This window comes from Carettochelys insculpta, chromosome 1, assembly GCF_033958435.1.
Source record: "Carettochelys insculpta isolate YL-2023 chromosome 1, ASM3395843v1, whole genome shotgun sequence".
NCBI lineage: Eukaryota > Metazoa > Chordata > Testudines > Carettochelyidae > Carettochelys > Carettochelys insculpta.
The window spans coordinates 145,768,962-145,792,966 of NC_134137.1; the positions used below are offsets into that span (position 1 = coordinate 145,768,962).

The 24,005-nt window shown below is 45.6% G+C and overlaps 1 protein-coding gene across 3 annotated transcripts in view; it reads right to left on the reverse strand.

Annotated features, from left to right (window-relative positions):
• Positions 1 to 24,005, reverse strand: part of ARHGAP6 (Rho GTPase activating protein 6) — a 479,646-nt gene that overhangs the window by 51,944 nt on the left and 403,697 nt on the right. For all 3 annotated transcript variants that reach the window (XM_074992808.1, XM_074992819.1, XM_074992830.1), the window contains exons 3-4: positions 13,520 to 13,591; positions 507 to 763 (exon numbers count right to left, since the gene is read on the reverse strand). In XM_074992808.1, the coding sequence (XP_074848909.1) occupies positions 507 to 763; positions 13,520 to 13,591 (329 nt within the window). The remainder of the gene's footprint in view (positions 1 to 506; positions 764 to 13,519; positions 13,592 to 24,005) is intronic.

Consider the following 24,005-nt stretch of genomic DNA (forward strand, 5'->3'; position numbering starts at 1 on the left):
ATTGCCCCTGATTTACTCTGAGGTGTAGACAATCTAAATCAGGCCATAATGATTTTTACTAATGAATGCTAATAATCAGATTATTTTCTCTAAATTAAAATATGAATAGCTAGGAGGCACAGTCACATATGTGCAGTCCATCTACCATTACCAGGTGGAAAAATAAAAGGTCAGGGCCTGTAGAACTGGTCATGCCAATCTGAACCTAAGTGGAGGAAAAGTGAAAGCCTCATGGCCCTTAAAGTATGGTAATTATCACGCAGTGGCCATTTTGTTTTCTCCTGTCTTGTTTCCTCTGGGTAAAGAAGGCTGAATATTAGGATTACAATTTCCCCTACTAACCAGGACTGTCTTAAATGATAAGCAGCTTTATTTAAACGTGGCCAAATAGATACCATCAAGCACAAGTTTAATTTTTTGTGCTGACCAGAGCCTGAAGCCCTAGCAGGTCCACCACTGTAGATTAAGCTGTTAACTGTAATACAAGCTGTTACGGTTAAACTTACTCTTCTTCTGGCACGTGGTGCTGGCTCTGGTGTGTTAGGGGAAGTGGATTCATTCGGTGTTTCTGAGGTTGAACTAAGAGATGAGTTACTGCTTGAGAGTTCTTTGTTCTGTCTTTTAGTTCCAAATGGTAACAGAGAGGCTACAAAGTCTGATACATCCTTCTGCTCTTCTCTCTGAGAATCCTGCTTGAGTTTGTAGGCCCGGTCATTAGCAATCACCTGGGACAAGGGCATGCCAAAAGCCTGGGGTACGAATTCTGCAACAAGGATAGAACATTATTTGTTAAATTTCTTTCACTTTATACCAGACTTCTAAACAAGAGTGATGGGCTTGACAATTTGCAACTATACAATAATCTCATTAAGGTAAGAGCCCCTTCTCAATAACAATTTGTGGGTAGCAACATAAAAGCAGCAATGTGCAGAGGAATCATAATCTGTGGTTAACACACTAACATATGCTTCTTGGGAATCTGGACTCTGTTCCCAGCTGCATCACATACCATGGAGAAATCAAGTTGGTCTTGTCTATACACAAAAATTATTTAGAATTAAGTTTGCCAGTATAGCTAACACAGTCTGACTCCTACCCTCCAGTGTGGGCACAATTAGACTAGTACAGTAGTGCCTCAATTTACGCATGGGTTGTGTTCCCATGAACCCTTGCATAACTCAAATTTCGCAGAGGTCAGGGTGGCATTTTTCCTGGCAGAATGTACATTGTGCAGCTGGGGAAGCAGAAGAACCTGGAGCTCCTTTTGGAAGGCAAGTCCTGGGTTGTGGGGGGCAGTCAAGGGAGGGATAAGCCTGACACTGGGGCTGGGGCCATAGGAGGGGGCAGGGCGTTAAGCCTGGGGTGGGCTAGGGCTGCAGGGGATGGTGGTGGAATTGAGTCACATCTGTGTGCGGGGGTGGGGAGGGTAAGCCAGAGCCAGAGCCAGAGCCAGGCCACAGGGGTTTTGAACTGGATCCGGGAGACATGAGCCAAAGCTGTATGTGGGCTGGGGGTTGAACTGGGACCAGGGGTTGAGCTGGAGGGGCATGGGGCATTTGAACCAGGAACGCCGCGTGTTGAGCTGGGGAAGCGGGGTTGAGATGGAGCCATGCATGCAGGTGTTGAGCTGGGTTGTGGGAGTGAGGGGTTGAACTGGGGCTGGTCAGGGCTGAGAGTGGTTGAACCGGGGGGGCCAGGGGAGTCAGAGGGTTGAGCCGGGGCCAGAGGGAGTGAGATTTTGAGTTTCGCTTAACTCGCATTAATGCAAGTTAAACGCAATTCAAAATCATGCATTTTGAGGGTTTACTGTATAATGATACTTAACGCTACTGTATGAATGTGAAACCTGGACAACACACAAGCTAACCCTTGCTGTTTCAGAAACGAGGTAGTCAAAGAAAGGGCAAAGCTGTAGCTGGGGGGCATGCCTCTCTGTAAAGATCAAATGGAGAATCTTTTCCATTTAGTAAGGTAAGTAGACCTACTTGAACACTTCCTACTATTTAGCAGAACTTCCTATTCTCCCTACTTCATCATGGCTATGTCTACTCTACAGAGATCTTTTGAAAGAAGCCCTTCTAGAAGATCTCTTCTGAAAGAACTTCTTTCCAAAGAGTATATCCACACACAAAAAAAGCGGGTCAAAAGAGTGATCTGCTGTTTTGAAAGGGAGCGTCCACACAGCCCCGTTCTTTCGAAAGAATGGGACAGAGATTGAAAAATGAGGCCCCACAAGGACTGCTCTTTCAAAAAAAGGGGCCTTCGGAGTGTCTACACACGTTTTCTTTCGAAAGAAGCTTTCAAAAGTCGGTGCTGTTCCTGAAATGGGAAAGGAAGAGCAATTTCAAAAGGAGCACTGTGTTCTTTCAATTTACTTCCAAAAGAATGTTTTGCATGTACACAATCTGCAGAATCTTTTGAAAGAGCCCACTTTAAATCTTTCAGAAGAACTTTCTAATGTAGATGCAGCCCATGACTTAAAGGCCCCCTGTCTCTCAGGCTATGTCTAAAATAGTGAATTTTTTTGAAAAATCTGGGCCTTTTTTGAAAACACTCACAGAATCTGCACAGAAAATGCATTCTTTTTACACTAAATCAAAAGAAGGCAATGCTACTGCTGGCAGCCCTCTTCTGCTCCCAGACGAGGAAGATGCCAATTTTCATAAGATGCTCCAGGCCATTCTTTCAAAAGAGGAGTCCTCCAGGGTGCCGGCCAGCTGGAGCTCAGAGATGCCCTGGCCAGCGCTATCAAAACTCTATGCTCCCTGCATCCAGCTACCTGAAAGGTACAGGGAGCCCCAGAGACACTGTGGCAGGAAGCTGAGAGCATGGAGGCAGCAAGAAGACACACCGACCAGCCCCACACTCTCACACCCACCCCTGTAGTGACCATTGAAAGAATGGCAGAGATCCAGGCACCCTGCAACCCCCAGCAGCCCCCCAAAGGAGCCAGACAAGGGTCCCAGGAGCCTGCACTGGCCATTAGAAGGAGGGCCCCCTCCTGAACTGAGCCTGAACCCCAGGACGTGCTGGGCCTGTGGCAGGATGAAGCTGTCTTGAGGGTGACTACAGGCAAGAGACGGAATGCCCCCATTGCCTGGCAGCCTGGGGGCACCCCACTCAGACCTGGGAGCAGATGTATTCCAAAGTTAAGGAGCTGCGCCAGGGGTACTCCCAGGCCAGGAAGGCAGCCAGGCACTCACCAGCAAAACTGGCCACCTGTCACTTCTATCATAAGCTGCATGTCTCCTCAGGGGTGAGGACAGCTCCCCCCAACCCCCACAACTTCCTTAACACAGTGCCAGAGGAGCTCCCTATGGAGGAGGAGCCAGGGCCAGAGGAGGACCAGCCAGGACTTCCTAGCCACACCACCATGCTGGAGCCAGACACAGAGGCCCCCATGGATGGCAAGTCAGCCAATGGGACCCTGATCATCGCCCTTTACTCAGGCTCATCGAGTCAGGTGACCTCAAACAAGGCCTCCCCTGACGTATTTGAGGGACCCTCCAGTAAATGCCCAGTGAGTCACACTCCCTAGATTATGGAGGTAGGGGCGCCTTCCCATGCCACAGCTGGAAAAGGGCCAGCCACATGGGCAACTGCTCGACCCTAGACACATCACCAAGGAGTCCACCCACAGGATGCAGGCAACAGTCAGCACTTGCCACCATGTATGTGGGAGCGGGGAGGGGAAGAACCAGGCTGTGCCCAGCTAACCCGCCGCCCATATGGGGACCATTCTGTGACAGGACACCCACCCTTGGCTGCTAGCCTGTTCCCCAGGGGAGCCCACAATGGTCAGCCCCATCCCCAAGGCACGGCAGGGTCCATCTTTGGCAGGGCCCAACATGGAGGGCACACATGCCCTTGCTCCTGGAATGTGCTCATTGCTCGACCTGGGGGTGGAGGCTGCTGCCCATGAGGGGTTGGGGCCACAGCCTTTGGGGCTGGGGTGCAGGACTAACATTCCCCTTCCGTCCTTACAGCTAAGTCATCTAAGGCCTGGAGGTGAGCCCCACCTCACCTCCGGGGCCATCCAGCCCTGTCCACATCATTGGGCCAGGAAGCCCAGGACCAGTGGGGGAAAAGGCCAGGGCACCCCCCATCTCACCAGTGCTCAGGTGGGCCTGCACCCAGAGGCCACGTCACTGCACCCAGGACACTGCCACCGCCTACACAGCCACCTCCCACCAACAAAATGAGCTGGTGGAGCAGCAGCTGCACCTGGATGAGGTGGACCTGGCCTGGTCTGGTGATGGAAGCCCTGGGCCAAGCTGATGGGCAACCTGCAGATCATTAGCAGGGGCCCAAGGGAGCAGCCAACCCAGCCTCTCGCCCCTGCTCCCACCCAAGCTCCCCCTGCCCGGCCACCGTGCTGGGCTTTGCCCAGTGGATCACTGCCATGGTGGGCACCACCCCCTATCTCCCCTGTCCTCCCCACCCCAAGTCCTCCCCTTCCTCCCTGCCAAGCCCACACACCCACGGCCCTACCTTCCCAGGAACCCTGTCCTATCCTAGCCCCTATGAGGACCCCAGACCCAAGGCAATAGGGATCCCATGGCCACCATAGCTTGTGCCTCCCAACCCCTTGAGGATTAAGGCTCCCCCACCCATCCCCAGCCACCATCCAAGTTGAGATGCCCCCACCCTCTGTCCCAAGCCCTTCCAATGTATATAGTTCCCCCATACAGCCCTATAAATAGTTGTCTGTTTATTTTTCAAGTTTCAAAATGTTTCATTTGTTTAAGTAAACTGTTTATTTTTCAGCACCCCAGTGTCCCTTGTTATTGTGGGGGGGGCAGTGTGGGGTGGATGAGCATAAGGGCTTGAAGTAGGGCTGGGGTAGGGCTGTAGGCCAGAGAAGCCTGAAGGGAGTGACTGTGGGAGGGTCACTGGAGCCCACAGGCAAAGCTCTCCCGGAGGGCCTGCTGGTTCCGCAGCCTGTCACAGTGGACTTAGCAGATGGGGGGCCGTGTCTGGCTCCTTGAACCCAGGGCCATCCTCAGCCATCCACCCTGGGAGGAAGGCCTCCTCCTTGTCCTCCATGATGTTGTGGAGGGCACAGCACACTCCCACAGCCTGGGGGACATTCTGCACCTTGGCATGCAGGTGCATGAGGAGACTCATGAACCACGCTTTAAGGCACCTGAAAGCTCCACTGGGTTGCATGCCCGGCTGAGGCAAATGTTGAACAGCTCCTGGGTGGGGTCTAGGTAACCTCTTTACCCCTGCATGAGCCAGAGCTGCAGGGGTAGGCCACGTTCCCCACCATACACAGGGGCATGGTGATGTCCCAGACCACAAGCTCCTGCTGTGGGATGTAGATCACCACCTCCATCCTCTGGCAGAGGCCGGAGTTGCAGAAGACCCCCTATGGTCCACCTCAGCATGTGCAGGGCTGGAGCTCCCGGAAGGGCTTGCTGGCCATGTGACCTTGTCCATAACGTTTCCTGCCCCGCTCTTTCAAAAGAGCGGCTTGGGCATTGTGGCTGCTCTCTTTCACAGGAGCAGACTGATCTGCTTTCGACCTTTCGCTCTGCTTCGTGTGCGTGTGTGGCTCCGCTCTTTCAAAAGAAGGTTTTTTTGGACCAGCTATTCCAAAAGAACTTCTTTTGAAGGACCACTGCTGTGCAGACACAGCATAGGTGCGGATGCTTTATGGCTGTTAACCTCAGAATGAGTTTGCTCTGATAGCAGGAGAAGCTCAGACTCCTTACGAAGATACTTGAGTCTGGCAGCCCTATCCTTTTTCAATAGGATTTTGGACTCTCTACAACTGTCACTCACATGCACCTCTGCCTGACAGAGAGGGTCTGGCCACTCACTGGCATAGACTTATTATATGAGTGACAGTCTGATGAAGTGAGTCTGTGCTCACGAAAGCTCATGCTCAAAACTTTTCTGTTAGTCTATAAGATGTCACAGGACCCTTCGTTGCTGTTACAGATCCAGACTAACACGGCTGCCCCTCTGATACTTCACAGTCATTGAAGGCAGGAGAAGGAAGTATTAGTCCAGAACTGAGTCCAGTATCCATCCAGGAAACCATTCTAGAAAATTAGTAGCCTAAACTTATTTTTATATCTAAATATATACAAACACATGATGCTATTTTTAAAAAAATAACTCTCTAGGTGCTATATATGTAAGAGGGAAGACTTAGATAGGCAAAGATCAGAGCTCCAACAGCTGTCTCTGGTGGTAAGAAGGAACCAAGAGAGGTTGGGGTTAGTAAAGCCTATCTCTGGAATGCAAGGGTACAAAGTCAAAGAAGTGATGCTTAAATGAACACCATATCACTGTCTAGGGCTAGGCGATAGGATCTGTTTCTCCTGTCCTCAAAAACAGATGTGAATTTGTAAAAGAACAGGATCTTAGCTCTCAGCAAGCCAGGGATTCGGACAATCTCCCATGCAGATCAACACTGATGTTTTATTATGCCCCCAGACTCAGCACTCTCACCAACAGCAGCAAAACAGAATGTTTGGAAAATGCTCAGGGATACACACAGACAAGATGGATGACCAGAGTGACTATAACTACAAGGTGTTGGAAAGACAACGACACAGCCAGACACTGTAAATGCTGACTAAAATATTAGGGTAGGAATGCTTGCTCTAATGTTTAGTTTTTCACATCCGGCAAGAGTTGTTGTATCCTGCTGTGATGAGTCACTCAAAGCAGTAGAAAGAAACAAAGGAAAGGTATGTAAGTACTTGGACCTTTTCCCTTTTAATTACATAATGACAGATGCAGCTGTCAAGAATGACAAAACACCAATATAAATGTGACTAAAGAACATTCTGTTTTCTTTTGCTGCCTGTGATGAACTTAGAAGACACTGGGATTTATTTAGTTACTGATACTTTCACTCACGAGTATATATCACCCTCTGTTAAAAAAACCAAATCTGGAGAATATCAGATCAGATCAGTTCAGTATTTTCTGGATCTGAAGAAGTGGGTCTGTCCCACGAAACCTCATCGCCTAATAAATAATATTGTTAGTCTCTAAGGTGCTACAGGACTGCTTTTTGGTTTTGTGAAGATACAGAATAACAAAGGTACCTCTCTGAGACTATTCCTCTGTTAAGTGAGCCGAATCTTCATAGAACTACATCTGGCCCTGTGACCCAGTGATTAAATCACAAAAGACCCATGCAAAATTGATAAATGAAGCTAGACTGTTCCTCTAAGGCACAACCATTTGTAAAGGATAGTGCAGGGATGCACCATCTGGGAGAAATCAAGGAGAGTATGCACCTCTTGGAAAAACAATCCCTCCCCAGTCTGCTTCCTAGAGTGCCAGACCTGCCCAAAGGGCTAATGAAGAGGGAGAAGTCCCTTAGGGCAGGGAGAAGTCTACACCTTCTTCTTTCCATTTGCTGATCCTTTTCTGGCACTGTTCATCACTGGGGAAACACAGACATATCTTCCTTGGACTCCTCAAAGTGCAAGGTCTGCAACAGATACCATGGATACCATGGATGCTCTAAGAAAGGGAAGGCTCTTTGCACTCACATAAAAGACAGCCGTCACGTAGCACTTTAACGACTAACAAAGTAATTTATTAGGTGATGAGCTTTCGTGGGACAGACACATTCCCCTGGATCTGAAGAAGTAGGTCTTCCCCACAAAAGCTCATCATGTAATAAATTATTTTGTTAGTCTATAAAGTGCTACGTGACCGATTTTTTGTTTTGTTAGGACACAGACTAACACGGCTACCTCTCTGTTCCTATAAAAGACAGCCATAATCCAGCCATGACGGGATTTGTAGAAACCAAGACACATTGCTCTATCCTTGTAATTTGCTTCCTCGCCCTAACTGTCCCTCCTTACCAGCTCTGAAGAATAGAACTACTAACCCAATCGCCTAGGCAAGCCAGCTGGTCATCACTCGTGAGAGAACTAGGACAAGTAATTGTCAGTAAGTGAATGCTCATGACCTGTTAGTGTGAGTACGCCCACATCCACAGAGCTGAGTGTTTGCTTTGAACCAGCTGCCCAGAAATGGCAGATATTCTCTTTATAAAACAAATGGTAAAACGATTTGTTTAAAAAAATGATGTAAGAGATAAGGACAATTCTCTGGTCATTGTAAGTATACAAGAAGGGAGGTTAGCTGTGACCTGAACTCAAACAACACAGGGACCACTGTTTGTGGGATTGGCTCATTAATAGTTAGCACATTCTCACAGAAGGGGGCACTACTGAGAGGTATATTTTAGTCCATGTACAGTGGAGAGGAGAGCAAATCCTCAAGGGAAACTATGGTGAGGAAAGGTAGCACTGGAAAGTGGTTAAGTTCGATGGTGGTCTAACTGCTCTTCTGACCACATTACTCTATCTGCTACATATCTACCCAGCTCAGAAAAAGTGGACAGCACTTTCATGCCTCAATACTGCAGCCAATCCACACGTAACAGCAGCAAAGAGGCTTTCTAAAGAGGCAGCACTCTTCCCAGTGAGTGCTCTGTGGCTCCCTTCCGCGCAAGGGGGAACCTTTCTGTTCAGTGGGGGACGAGGATCCTTACAATCTCCGAGTCCTTTTCTCTGTTTTTACAATATTCTCCACCTATCTGCCACTCCCTCAATCCAGCATCCTCTGACGGAAGAAGGGAAAAGAGAGAACAGGAAATTTTCCCCATAGGCTTGCTGTTTTTTTTCAGGACTGGAACATAGAAGTTTCAGACATTAAACTTCAGTATAGGGTATTTGGAGTGGGAAGATGAAAAACAAGTTTGAAACAGCCTATGGGGGAAAATAAGAAAATAAAATCCATGGAATCAGCACAGAAACAGGTAAAAAGATGTAGTTAAAGTTACTGTAGGTATTACAGAACATCAGGAAAACAAACAAGAAGGAACAAAAATAATATGTTGCCCTTTACTTATGGTCAGTGCTTTTTTGTAAAAAATTAAAAAAAAAAGAAGAGCTGGTCTGCTGTAGACCCTTTTCCCTTTGCCGGGTCCTGGAGCTGGAGTTTCCAGGAGGGCTTCCAGCCCTGGCAGGTTCCAGACCCTGGGGCTGCCAGTGTCCCCTGACCCCCACAGCTGGGGTTCCTGTGCCTGGGGCTGCTGGCAGGGCTCCACATTCCAGCTGGCACCCTGCCACAGGACTGGTAGGATCCCCTGTCTCCCAGGCAGGATGGAGCTGCCAAGGTGCCAGTAATGAGTACCAACCTGTACTGGAAGAAAAAAAGCACTGCTTATAATAATGATTCAGCATTCAGCAAGGTGCATTCAAAATCATATCCAATAAAAATCAAAAATCCAGCCTAAGAAATGGTAACAGAATAGAAAATATAGGCAGGTAATATGCCAGAAAATGTGAAGAACAAATATCTTTCTAACCATCTATCTATCTAGAAAAATATTCATAAGTATAAGAAGTACTGGAATAGCTTGTCAGAGTAAGTGGTTGGATAAAATAAACTTATGCACAGTAAAGAACATTTTAAAAGGCTAGAATGATGCAAAGAAACAAAACGATATAGTTTAAATGATCTTTCTCATAAGACAACGGAAGAGGAAAAGAGTGATCCCAGGGTAAACATTTACATGTAACAAAAGTGAGAGGTTTCATAAACAATCATTATCAAATCACAGAGGCATTGAAATAGCTCTGGAATTAGAATTGTGCACATTAAAAATTTTGATGATTGCTTTTATAGCACCAAACAATTATCAAAACACATAATTCATCTTTACAATCAGCTACTACACTAGAGAACAGTAGACCGACTAAAGGAGAACAAGTAGATACAATTTCTTTATGGCTTATCTACATGGTGTATTAATTGTAATTTTCTTTTGCTAGCCACCTTATCAACCCAACCCCGATTGCTTGATTGATGCTGTGGACCTTGTTTATCCAGGTGACCTCTGAGTTGGCATCTTTTATCATTTAGTCATACTTGCATCAGATTTAATTCGTATTGTTTCATGGTCAGTGCATGGTCACTCATCTGACCAACCCTCCCCCTTTATCCAGGCTTGGGACTGGCATGGAACCCCTACAGGGATGGCAGTAAGATTCAAAGCAAAACCATTCAACATCTCTGTCATTCAGGTGTATGTACCCATGTTGGACAGTTCAGAGGACAAGATTAAGCTATTCTATAAAGACGTGACAAATATACTGTAGAAGAGATGTGATCATTGGAGGAGATTAGAACACGAAAGTCAGAACGGATAACGAAGGTTGGGAAAGAGTCATGGGAAGGTTTTGATATGGAGGAAGAAATGAACAAGGTGAGAAACTACTAGTGTTTGCTACAAAGCACAAGATGGTGATCTGCAACACGAGATTCCAACAAAAGGACTGCAGGAAGTGGTCATGGCGATCGAATGATGAGAAGTCCAAAAACATGATATACATGATTTTGACAAGATGGGTAAAATAAGTACAGCAGTGTTAAACTTTCCAAGGAGCAGATATAGACTTGATCCACAGACCAGTGATCACAAATATCAAGATGAAACTCAAGAGAAAGTGTAAGACACAGTTTAAGAAAAGAAGAGATGTGGGGAGGCTAGGTGAGGAAGAAATAGGGAATGCATACAGAGCAGCACTCAAAGAGAAGATTAGGAATGCAGGCACAGAGAAAGACCTAGATAAGAGAGTCGCAGGGATAGCCATGGCGATAGAAGAGGCAACTGAGCAGAATGTTCTGGAAGAAGAGATCAATCTGAAGTGAGTTATGCAAGAGACACTGAAGTTGGTCCAAGAGAAGAGAGCGCTGAAGATCAGAAGGGATGTTTCCGAGAGGGTGGAACAGCAATACAGGATGAAATGCAATGAGGTAAGGAAAGTGGTCAGAAAGAATAAGATGAAATGGTTAGAAGAGCAGTGTGACGATATAGAGCAAATGTTAGATTGGGGGAGTGTACAAAATGAATAGGAATATTAATAGGAAGTGGCACCTGAAGCAGATGTTTATCAAAGATGAGAACAAAGAAATGCTCATGAACAAACAGAAGATTGTGCAGCAACGGATGAGACATTGCACCAATCTATACAAAGCACAGTTGGACCCGAGTGTCTCAAAGAGACAGAAAGAAGAACTAAAAGAGATATCTCTGCTGAGCATTGGAGAGCAAGATTGATATTTTAAATGAAGAAGGAGAAAGAGCAATGAAATGACTAAAGAACAATAGGAGCCCTGGAAATGAGAAGATCACAGGAGAGATGATTAAATATAGTGCAGAAAGCCTGATTCAGGAAATATACCGACTACATAATATAGCATGGAAAACAAGGGAAGGTACCTAAGGAATGGACAAGATCCATGCCAGTGACAATGCACAAGAAAGGCAGTGAATTGGAGTGCAAGATCTACAGAACAATTGCCCTAATGAGTCATCTAGGCAAGGTGCTGATGATGACAGTGACAGAGAGACTAAGATTGTAGAGAGAACATCTAGTGGACGAGCAAGCAGGGTTCAGGAAAGATAGAAATATCATACAGCAAATATTGGCACTAAGATTGATAGCAGAGAAAGATCGACAAAAAACAAGGACATCTACACTTGCTTTGTCGATTTTGAAAAGGCACTTGACAGTATAGATCAGAAAGTGACTTGGGAGGTGTTGGAGTTGTACGTAGTGGATAGCAGATGGACACGATTATTGAAGGTCAATGTGGAGGCAGTGGTGAGAATGTGCACAGAGTTGGGAAGTTGGTTTAGAACAAGTAGAGGTATGAAACAAGGAGATCCGATAGCGCCAAGTACCTTCATCACGCATCTAGAGAGAGTGATGGACAAGATCAGGGAAGAGGTAGAAGAGATATCTGCGCACAGGATAAGAATTAACAACTTGAGGTTTGCGGATGATTTAGTTATCATTGAGGAAGTTGAGCAAACCATAGAGAAAATGGTGCAGGTGCTAAACGAGGAAGGGAAGCTGTGTGGACCATTATGAACATCAATAAAACAAAAACAATGGTATTTGGAGATAAGGAAAGAGGAAGGAAAATCAGTGTAGATGGAACTGAACTACAGAATGTAGAGAAGTTCACATCTCTTGAGAACAATATAACGTACGATCTAGACTGTAAGAAGGAAATAGCAACTACAATAGTGAAAGCAAAAGTGAGTTTGAAGGCAATGGATAAGATGACGATGATGATGATGATGGGTTCTGCTGTGAGTGCAGGGGACTGGACTCAAGGACATCTGAAGGTCCCTTCCAGCTTTATGAGATAGATGTATCTCTGTATATAGGTAGGTAATTTTTTAAAAAAAATTCCAATTACCTCTCAACAGCCTAAGGATGTTTGTAGCCAAATAAAGCTAGATTTGGGTCATGCTGTTGTATGCAATATCAACTATCCTTGAGTTAATAGCATATGAGACACCTCATTTTCCATGTATCACCAAGACCTTATTGTATAACAGTCTTTTGGTGCAATAGACTTCATCTGGGTGCTATCTGCTGTATCTAGTGTGTGTACACACTGCTTCTCGTTGGTGCTAAGTAGCTTAATGAGCTACACGTCCATGAGGAAGTCATATGAAAAATAAACCTATTGTAGCATGCAACAATCTGCATTGCACTATAATCTGTTCTATTTTATACAAAGCTGAATTTGGGTTTTAAAAAATTACTGGAATGGCCAAAAGCTGGAAATTTTATATGAGGTGAGGGAAATAAAGTGTATTTTTTATTAACATATATAGCAAATAACGCTCATAATTTAGAATACTGAATTACTTACATCAATGGGAAAAAACTTTTACAAAAATCTTTAACAATAAACGTGACCATAGGCATTTATTTTTTCCTCAAATGTATCAATAATTTTAATGTGATAAAGCTTAACGACAACATTTATTCACGTTTCAGGTCACCATGGAGCCTTACTAATGAGCCATTAAACAAAGAAAATGAAATAAGCATTCACCCTTTCTAGAAATGTGCACTTTAAAAATCACACTGGCTCAGGAACTGCATGAGATACAAAATGTCATTTCAAAGCTCCACTGCTACAGTTAAATTAGTTTGTCAACATCAATGTCAGAAAGCTAAATGCCATTAATATTCTTTTATAATTATTGGTTTTGATTCCTGTATATCTTTTCTAGAGACTCTTCTAAAATAGTGTCTGCCAGGACAGACCCAAAATTATCTACAAGCAGAAAACTGAGGGGCAACTTCAGAGGCTGGTTTGAGGCATTCTCAAAAATTTGGCCATACGTGTGTCAGTCTGAACTTATTTGAAACTGACTGTACAGTAGCAATGATTATTTATCGTGTTTCAATCAATAACAATTTCTGTTGCTAAGAAAAAAGATTGATTGCAGAACAAAAGTTTACATTTACACACTGTAGCTAGATTATGCCAGTGACAAAAAATAAAACAGTTTTTCTTTTCCATTGGGGGCACAAAATAACTAGGCGATGTATCAATTTACATAACAGTCTTATTGCAGAAGATACACATTTCAATCTACAAATCTCATAAGAATGTACTCCTAGTAGGTAAATATATACTTCTTTAATCTTTACTGTACCTTTGTCTTTGCTTTTTTCCTTCCCTAATGAGTCCAGTTTCTTTCTTAAGGATTTTTTCCTCTTTTGTCCATCTATAAGAGAAAGAATAAGAAATATGTGAGGAAAAGGAATAGTTAAAGGTGCATTCTCCATAAACTAGAATACATAGGGTTAAACTGTCAATGGAGCATGAGTGGTGGTACTGAAAGGAAAATATATAAGGAGTTTTTTTGACATGCTGGTGGTGGGTGTGTGGGTGTTGTAAATGCCAGGAACAGTCATAATTCTTGGAGTTCAGGGAGCACTGAGACTGCTTTCATTCCGTGACCTTAAGAAGATCTTGATGTTGGATCATAGTATGCACATCCCCACCAATTCGCACAGTGGAAAGATCTCAAATGATAGATAACTGTGAAGTGCTACTGCTAGACAAATAGAAAGCAGATTCACCTGTTCTGCTACAATGCCTCACCTGTAGCCATGGGGCTGTATTTCAGTTACATGAATACACAGCTAATATCTTAGGGATGCAACAGGAGTGAGGCAGGGGGAGACACACTGTTGGGCTGGACATGTTCTTCAAGTAACAGACAGTTGACTCCTGAAGAGGATCATGTTCTTACAAATAAGCCAAAGCCAATGGATGAGAAGAGGTCAAAAAAGGCCCTCCAAATGCACCCTCAAAGCCAACATAAAGAAGTGCAACATCAAAATAAACTTGAAGTAAACCCAAGCCCTCATCTGACAAAAACGGAGAAGGGTCTTGAGGGAAGGATCTCAACATTTCAAGACCCAACAAAAATAACAAGAAACAGAGAAATAGGAAAGGAGAAAAGAATGCACTGCAGCCCAACTCAACAATGTAGATCCTCCCCAGCCACCATAAGATATTTGTCCCAGTTGTGGCAAGATCTATGGATCCCAGTGTGACATTGGCTTTGTAAACCCAGGGTTGTGAGCTCAACACTTGAGAGGGCCTTTCAAGGTTTTGGGGCAGGTTAGTTTAAAATACATCTGTTAGGGATGGTGACAGGTCCTGCTGCGAGTGCAGGGGACTGGACTCGATGTCCTTTCCAGGTCTATGCTATGATGGCCCCACCCCCATGTTTCATTTAAAACGGGTTATAAATACGATCAACTCAGAGATACTTTGGACAAAATGCCCAATCCTGCTGGATATGTAAATCCTATTTTTGTGCATGTATAATTTTTGTATTTGAAGTTATGAGGATTGTCTACGTATTTGTATTCCAAATGTTTGTTTCTGTGAAGACCTCAACAAGAAGCGTGGCTACCTTCTTGTGCGAGGATAGCAGTACTTAGCTGAGAAAGGGCCTTTAATGGGTGCCAAAAGGATAGGGACTAGTGATTCAGTCATGTGGCAATCTCCATCTTGGAGTGCACTTTTACACAAAGGCTATGTTTAGATTACAGCGATTTGTCAACAGAAGATACCTTTCGAGAAAAACTTCTGTCAACAGACTGTGGCCAAACTGCCAAGTGGATCGCAAGAGCAATCCGCTCTGCCAACAGAGAGCAGCCAGACTGTCTGGACACTTGATTAGCAAAACAGCCGACCAGAAGCATGGCAGACAGGGCTGTCACCAGAGGGCACCCCCGCAACATCCAGACTGGCTTTCTGTCAACAGATGTGTTATGCCTTGTGGGGAGCAGGATATGGCTGTCAACAAAAGTGTTGCATTCTGTTGATTTACTGTTGACAGAATGCCTTGGGAATCTGGATGTTCCCCAGATTTGTCGACAAAACCCTCTAGCGTAGACATAGGCAAAGAGAACAATGGAATTTCCTCCACTGGGGAAAGGTATAAAGGGGGCCATAAGGGCTCCTCCATCTTTGTCTTCAGCCTTCCTTGGAAATTGCCTGACACACCCTAAGGGGAAACAGAAGAGCGTTATGATGTACTAGTGACTCAGGTCAGAATAAGATCTCTTTTAACTTGAAGATTTCACCTGATCTAAAAACAGCTGGGTAGGGTAGGAAATCACATGCAATTAGATTCTTTAGTGGAATAGAACTAGCCATGCATTTTCTTTTATTCTAGTTTGAAAACTCACTTTGGTCTGCCTGTTTTTTCCTTATAACCATTTAAATCCTACTGTTTTGCTTATTAAAACTCTTGTTTATAATCAAGTCCAGTGTAAATTGTTGTTATATCTCCCAGTGTATATCTCCCTTTCATTGATAAAAGGGGCTTACCTAATGAGCCCTCCCTGTGAAAATCTTCTGGGGGGTATTTATTTGGGGTTTTGGTCCCTTCGGGTGCTGTGCCCTAGAACTACACATGCTCAGAGCTGAAGTAAATCAGTGTCTGCATTGCTTTGCAGGGCAGTGGTAATTGCAACTGTATGCCTCGGCTGGGGGAGACAAGAGGCTCTGACCCTACAAGACAGGGCAGAGGGAAGCTCCAGGGAGCAAGAAGGAATGTTCAATGGCCTGATCAGCACACTGGGGAACATCAAAACAGGCCTTCTATAGCAGCACCCTATCACACACAGCATGGTCTCATTAGCCACCTGCAGAAACACCACTCATAACTGGCTATCATTTTATGGAAGATAATCACCCTTGAATTTCGGAGCATCACTGACCATAGTTCCATCAATGGACCTATGAACATGTACAACACAAAAGGATCATCTGAGAAGACAAGAAGGTAAGGTTCAAGTGAGACATGTGTAAGTAATACTTGGGAATCTTATTGAAGAATATCAGAGAGGTAGCCATGTTAGTCTGTATCCTTGAGAACAACAAGAAATCCTGTGGCACCTTATAGACTAACAGATATTCTGGAGCATAAGCTTTCACGGGCAAAAGCTTATGCTCCAAAATATCTGTTAGTCTATAAGGTGCTACAGGACTTCTTGTTGTTATCGAAGATTGTGATCCCCATAGCTCTGTCCAGTCCAGGAGATGGAGAATCATTTTGACCACCAGACACTTGATTAAATAGAATCTATTTAATATTCAAATGTTTTGCAGTGATTTCTGATGCATTCATTATGGTTATGTCAGGCATAAACACTCTGAAAAGATCTGTAAATACTTAAGAACTCAGTGCATTTAGACAACTTTAGAAACCTCAGACTTAAAAATTCTCAAATCCAATAATAATAAATAATAATTTTTGTATTCATGAAGCACTTTACTTATTATCTGTACAGTGCTTTGAGAACAATTAATCCTCAAAGCATTCTTGATAAATAGGTAAGTATTGTTATTCCCAAACAAAATTATTCATTCTCTTTACTGTAGCGTTTTGAAGATTAATTAGCTAATATTTACATAGTGCTTTGAAAGTAATAATGTTATCTAGAGTGAAATGTGGTTTAATATTCTAATTTGTGGTTACACGGTGCTTAAACCACAAAACTAATCCTACCTCCACTAAGGAGTGGGCCCAGGAAGGGTTGGGGAGGGGCAAGATGTGCCGGGGGAGGGGACTCTGGGAGGGGCTAAAGCATTCCAGAGCACCCCGCCATGTGCTCAGGGCTGCATTTGCCCTCCATCCCATGCAGGCACTTGATGGGACCCACACTACAGCACTGGAGGGTACACAAACCACAAGGGGCACCACTCCATGGTGTTCCAGGCGCTTGTTGACACCATTGATTTATGGACATTTGTGTGGGTTGGTTGGGCAGGGCCCATGATGCCCACATATTCCAGAACTCCTGGCTCAGTCACCGCATGCAGGAGGGCATCCACCTGCCCCCATGGGATCTCCCAGTCAGAGACACAACAATGCCCCCCTCCATTGTGGCCAACCCAGCCTACCCAGTGTAGGCCTGCTTTCTGCAGCCATACACGGGCCACACAGACCTCAGCCAGGACCTCTTTAATGTCTGCCTCAACCAGGCCTGCAACACAGTTAAGTGGGTGTTTGGCAGCCTGAAGGGGCATTTCAAGTGTCTGTTGACACAACTGGAGGTCAGCCTTCCCAGTGTGCCCACAGTCATCGTGGCCTGCTGTGCTCTCCACAATATTATGGAGAGCAAGCACCAAGTGTTTGTGCAGCAATGGACAGCCTAGGTTGTACCACACTTTGAGCAGCTGGCTGCTGCCCCATGCCACCAGCAGCACTGGGATGGGGTGCATGTGAGGGAGGCCCTCTGGGAGGCCTTTACCTGGGGGCCTCATTGACTGTCCAACACAACCCTCACCATCCCCCTCTCCTGCACAGCCACCTCTCTCCACTCCCCCACAAATCCAAAGGGTCACTGGAGTGGTGGGAAATAAACACTTTACTGAACTGTAGAAAAATGTGTGCATGCCTATTACTTAACTTAACCATCCACAGTGATGGTGGCGGGGAGGGGGCACTAAGGAAATGGTTGGAACTATATACAATGTGGGGCTAGGGATAGGATTGGAACTATACACAATGGGGGGGTTATGGTTGGAGGCCCCTCACCTCTCTTATGGGATGGAGGACTATGACTTGCAGCAAACATGGGTGCCCGTACTGGCCCAGGATCGGGGCCCCCTGTGGGGCTGGGATGGGCACAGGACCATGGGGCGGTAGGGGTGAGATGGGGGTGCTTCCACTTGGCATTGGTGGGGTGTGCAGGTGGGGACTGGGGGAGCCGCAGGGCCTGGTGCGGCAGAGGCCATGCCAGCAAAAAGCCCCTGCCCTAGCTCCATCTGGAAGGCTGTGGAGAGGTCGGACGGGAGCAAGTCAGCAAGGGCACGAGCACTGGGTGGGGTTTGCGGGTGAGGCTGGCCCTGGAGCAAGCGCCAGGTGCAGGTAGGTGGTGATGGCCTGAGTGAGGGTGTCAAGAGCCCCTGCAACGTTCTCTCAAGCCACGTCCTCCATGTCCATAGAGTGCTGCAGGAGGCAGTTCTGTTCATGCCATGCTGCTGTCCATGAGGCGGGGCTCTTCTCCTCCCTGGATTGGCGATGTGCTCTCCAGGGTTGGCCCATCAGCCTCAGCGCTGGTGCCCTGTCGCCCTCACTGGCTGCTGCTGATCTCCCCCAGATGTTGATGGGGCTGGCCCAGATCTCGGACACAGGAGCTGGGGAGACAGAAGGGAAGAGAGATCTGACCCGTGAGTCCTGCAACCTGGTGGCACATGGACATGCCCCCAATATCCGGTACCCTGCTGCCCATGCCTAACATCCATCGATCTGGTGGTCCTGGGGCTTCCCAGGGCCAGAGAGGGTCCCAACATGGGTGGGGCGAATGCCAGTGATGGTCCACCCGCCACCCCTTTTCCTCCAAGCCCCTGTGTGCTGTGTGGCTGTCCATGGGGGCAGGTGCTGATGGGCATGCACGAGCCTGTCTTAGGGCAGGAGTAGGCAGCTGAGCCTTGTGCATCTGGGCTAGGGCCAGGTTCTGTGTGGGTGACCTGCAGCCAGCTGTGAGTGATGCCCAGCCCTCTCCCACCGGCCAACCATACCCTCTCCCCAGCCCCAGGATGTCTGGAATGCCCACGTCCTACCTGAGGGTCCCTCGAGGAGCTCTGGGGAGGCCTGGCTCAAGGGCCAGGACAGGATGGTGATGATCAATGTGCCATCACTGAAGACCTTCATATCACTGTCCCACTCGGGATGTTGGCCCTGCTCTGGGTGCTGGGCTACGTGGAGGGTCCCAGCTTGTTGTCCCCTGCAGCCTCCTGAGTTGCCTTCTCTGGCTTGTCCATGTTGACCACTTCACCTGGGGCAGCTGGCTCTATCACCCCCAGGTCTGCATAATAGGGGCAGCTTGTGGGTGCTGCCCTCAGCTGGTGTGTGGTGTCCCAGGCCTTACAGTACCCCTGCCACATTTCTTTCACTTTTGAGTGGACTTCAGTCCAGTGGGGGTGGCCTTGGCCAATCAGGCCTATGACAGCTGCAGGAAGGCTGCAGCATTCCACTGCCACTCCTTTGCAGCAGGACCTCCTTGTCTGCCCACAGAAAGAGAAGGTCCCCAAACTCTGGCTCAGATCAGGAAGTGCCCCATTTTTTGGCCCTCTGGCTGGTATCCTGGGAGCCCTTGCCTGGTCTGCCAGGAGGTTTCTGGGGGGCCCTGGGCTCCTGGCTGCTGGCCATGTCCTTTTTCGGGACAGTTGGCAGCATCGTGGGGGAGCTGAATGGCTGGGCTGCAGGCTCGTGTAGCTGTGGCTGCCTGCATGCTCTCAGTTTCCTACACTGGGTTTCTGGGTCCATGAAGCTTTAAAAGTGGGCAGAGCCAGAGACCATACAGCCCCACTGGGTCTGCCTGATGCACATCTGTGCCCCAGTGGGCCAGCGCCATGGTGGACCCATTCTTTTGCAATAGGGGTCTGCAGTGTGGGTACACGTTTTCTTTTGAAATTAACTTTGAAATAGAGTGCTCTTCCCAACATGGGAGTGGAAGAGAGATTTCTAAATGCATGCCACATTCCTTTGATTTGAATTTCAAAATAGCGCTCTTTGTGTGTAGTCGCTCTTGGGTGCATTTTGAAACAGCCACACATTTTGAAATTATTGTTGATGAAAAGTGATAGTGTGGCCATGGCCAGTAAGATGCCAATTCTGTAATTAAAAGATATGTAATTTTAAAAAACATGGAAACAATTAAATATTTCCTTATAGGAGATATATGCAAGATAATTTCCATTTAATGGAGTATTACTGAACAAGCACATTTATTTGTAAAATGAAGATATAAGATGGATTGATTTAGGGCAATCCTACTGTGAGAAATGATTACAAATGGTTTCATGAAGCAAGTTTGTAGAGTCAAAGCTATCTATAACTAATTTGTTCATTTGTCTCCAGATACTAGCCCTGAATAATCAGGGATCAAAAATCTTATTGTTTGTGCATCATAACCTGTGGACAATGCATGAAATGGAATAAACACTGCCATGTCTATGAGAAACTTTTCTGTTGGTCACTAAAAAAAGTAGAGTTGCTTCTGGTTGGCTGCACACATGGATCCAATCTGTTGAGTGATATTGAGCAATTTTTACTTAGTCATTTTCCTGACCTTAACCGCACTTTACGAATCCTTCTTGCAATGTTTATTTAGATTAATATCATTGAAATGCAAAGTCCCCGTGTACTAGCTGTCAAAGCTCTGCCAGCTGCAGCACAGACACAAGGTGACTGTTTTCATCTAGAGGGCCGTAGGCTGACGTTTTTAGCATGTGGGCATACAGCCATTTAAAAAAAAATTGAAACTCTAAACCATGGATGTTCCCAGGCTGTTCCTTCTGCTTTCCTCCACCAACACAGCCTTGGATCCCTAACTTGTTGCCTGGCCAGCTTACATTCTGCAAGCCCTGTTGGCTTACTTTGTTCAGTGTTTACTTTGTATTGAACCTAATCCCACTCTTCCATGCCTATTAGCCTGAGCAAAGGGAAACTGGTCCTTTAACGCTTTCCTTTTACACTTTAGAGTAGCTATTATACAGATAACTATATGGAATGTTTTTTGCTATGCTCTTTCCGTATGTCCTGTTTAGATATTTGAAAGAACATATGATATCAAGCACAGTGTTTGAATATTGACTGACTGGCACAAAGTATACATTTGGGATGGAGGTTCAAGAGGTTGAAGTATGCCAAACTTCCTGCACTAGTACGGGAATGTCCAAAGGGCTGCAAAATGTGCAGAAAGTGATTGTGGTGGTCCCAGATGTACTCCCTCAGAAGGTTGAGGGTGGCCACCAGGAACCAGACAAGGTCCTGACATTAAACATGATTGTCAGGAAGTGAAAGAGAAGGAGGGATGAGCGCAGCATTCAGCTGTATGGATCGGGGAGCCAACTTTGCCAATGGTGTTAGTAAAATGAAGGGGACCAGGAGAGCAAAAGTATCCTGGAGAGCCTCAGAGAAAAGATAGCGTTGATGGTCGTGGGGACAGGCGTTAAATGTAAGCACACTTGCTTGTCCTTAGTGATTGACTGAACAAGAAGTAAGTCAAAGTGGACTTGTAAAGTTTTACAGTTTTGCTTTTGAGTGGAGTTATGTAACCAAAAAAAAAATCTACATTTGTAAATTATGAAAGAGATTACACTACTGTATTCAGATAAGGTGAATTGAAAAATACTATATTTGTATCACTTTTTGCATTTTTATTTGTAATCAAAACCAATATAAAATGAGCTCTATATACTTTATGTTTTGTGTTGCAACCAATATCAACATACTTGAAAATACAGACCATCCAAAATAGTCTATTAATTTTAATTGGTATTCTTTTATTAATAATAATTTATTTTAGTTATGGTTAATTTTTAAATTAATTAACTGAAATGAACCTATAGAGCCCAGCGCAGATAAATAATCAGTATCCACATTCTTATCGGCAAAAATGAGCTGCTGATATAAAGCAGGTATTCACAAATTTGGAGGGCTCTATTAATTGGCAGCCCTAACTAAAAATTTGCAATTGCCTTGTGAACCATTGGGATGAACAGTACGTGTAAGCTCCTAGAATTCCCATGAACTCACATCCATAAACTACACACTCACTGCAAAGTTAAAGAATCACCCATTCCCAGGAATGGGTTTTATTAGTGGCAATTTCCAAATAACTCCACATGTCTCCCAGCCTAAATATGGAAAATGCTCAATATTTAGGAGTATGCCTATAATTTTGGGCACTGTCTGCAGTTGCACTGTATTAAAGTTAATGGAGTTATACCACTCCATACCATGTGAGAATATGGCTGACAGACTTGCTGGAGTTTTGAGAAACCTCTCAGAAATGTGTAGTTCTGTAGTTCCTGAAAAACTGGCATATAATGTGACATACTGAAAAAAAATCAATGCTCTAGATTCAACTCTCAAGATCTACATCAGGAATTATACTTAGGAAGCACTGTATTCTAAAAGTACCTCATGAAAAAAGTTAACTGTAGCAGTATAGCAGCAGGCACCAAATATTCATGCTGGGGTGTAATAAACAGGCAGAAGAGAATTACGTCTCCAGGCAGGGAGCAGCTTTTAAGCAATTGCATTAAAGAAAGTACACATCACTTGATTTCTGTAGATGGAAGAATATTAAGCTAATACATATTCAATCCTACATATTTCAGCCTTCCCAAGTGTATTTTTAAGATTTTAACAGTTCCCAAATACATTATAAACAGAAGTAGCCCTTTTGACATTTCAAAATACAGTAACACAAAATATGTTCCTCAATTATTTTTGGGAACAAGGGACTTGTTAACTAGTTGGTAAATGTACGTGCAGGGTACTAAGTGTGAGAGACAATCGCTTTGTTAGGGTTGTGCTGTTATTCAGAGCTAATCAAAAATGGAGGGTGGAATGAAGTACTTTTGCTGAATAATTTTTCACTAAACTCTCCTCTCTTTTTAAACACCTGTCGGTATTACAGCTGACAATAGAGAACTGGGGATCATGGTATGGTGCCCTACGTCACAGGTCTCTGCCATACTCACGGTCTTCACCACAATATCTTACTTCCCCAAAAATTCAGGAATATCAAAGAAGATGAATAAACTGGACACCACCACTTTCTGTGCTTCCCAGTATGCTGTGGTCCAGATAGAAGAAGACAGTGGATATAACCCATGAGCTTGAACAAAAGTTTGAAGAGCACCTATAATGAATGTAGAAAGTGTATGCCTGACTGACATTTCTTAACAGAGGTTGAACCTCTCTCATCTGGCACCCTCAGGACCTGACTGGTGCTGGACGAGAGAGTTTGCCAGACCCCGGGAGATGAATGTTGTCTAGCACAGGGGTCGTCAACCTCTGGCTCTGGAGCTGCATGCAGCTCTTTAGGGAATCACTTGCAGCTCCTGACACTGACTCCTCTGCAGCTCTAGACACTGTGATGACCCAGCCCTGTCACTGCTGAAACAATAGCAGCATCTCTAGCTTGGCCAGCACTTGACTCTCCCTCCTCCCCACATCTGGCCAGGTCAGGAGTCAGCAGGAAGTGGGGCTGGCCAGCTCTCGACTGGGTAGGCTGGCGGGGGCGGGGGAGGCTGGCCCTATTGCTGCAGTGAGTGGGGTCCTGCTCCAGACAGGTACAGAGTAGTTTGGGTGTCTTTTCCCTCCCTTCTCTCATTTCTTTTCCTGCCCCCAAAGCTGGACTCCTCCTGAATCCCCCCTCCCTTTAGCCATGCTGTTGTGTCCCCAGCAACAGTGTGCTGACCCCTCGTGCCTCCACGCATGCCAGGCTAGCAGTGTCTCTGCCACTCCGCTTTAGCCCCAGGCTCTCTGGGTGTGCAGCAGCATCCTGGCCCCACTCCACTCGGGGGACTGTGTGTGCTGGTTCAACAAAGCAGCGATTGCCCACTGGGCCTGTTGCTGCTGCCCAACAGACGGCGGGTACACAGCAGAGACCCTTGCCCTGGGAGTGCCTGCAGGATACGCATGCAGAGCATCACTGTCACTACATAAGGTAACGAACTCTGCATTTTCTTGTTTTATAGGACAGTGTATCTCAATGAACCATCAGTGGACCAGTATTGATCAATGAAATGTCCCTGACACAATGTGAGAAGGCAGCAAGCCAGGCACTGATATCAAAAAGGCTTAGATA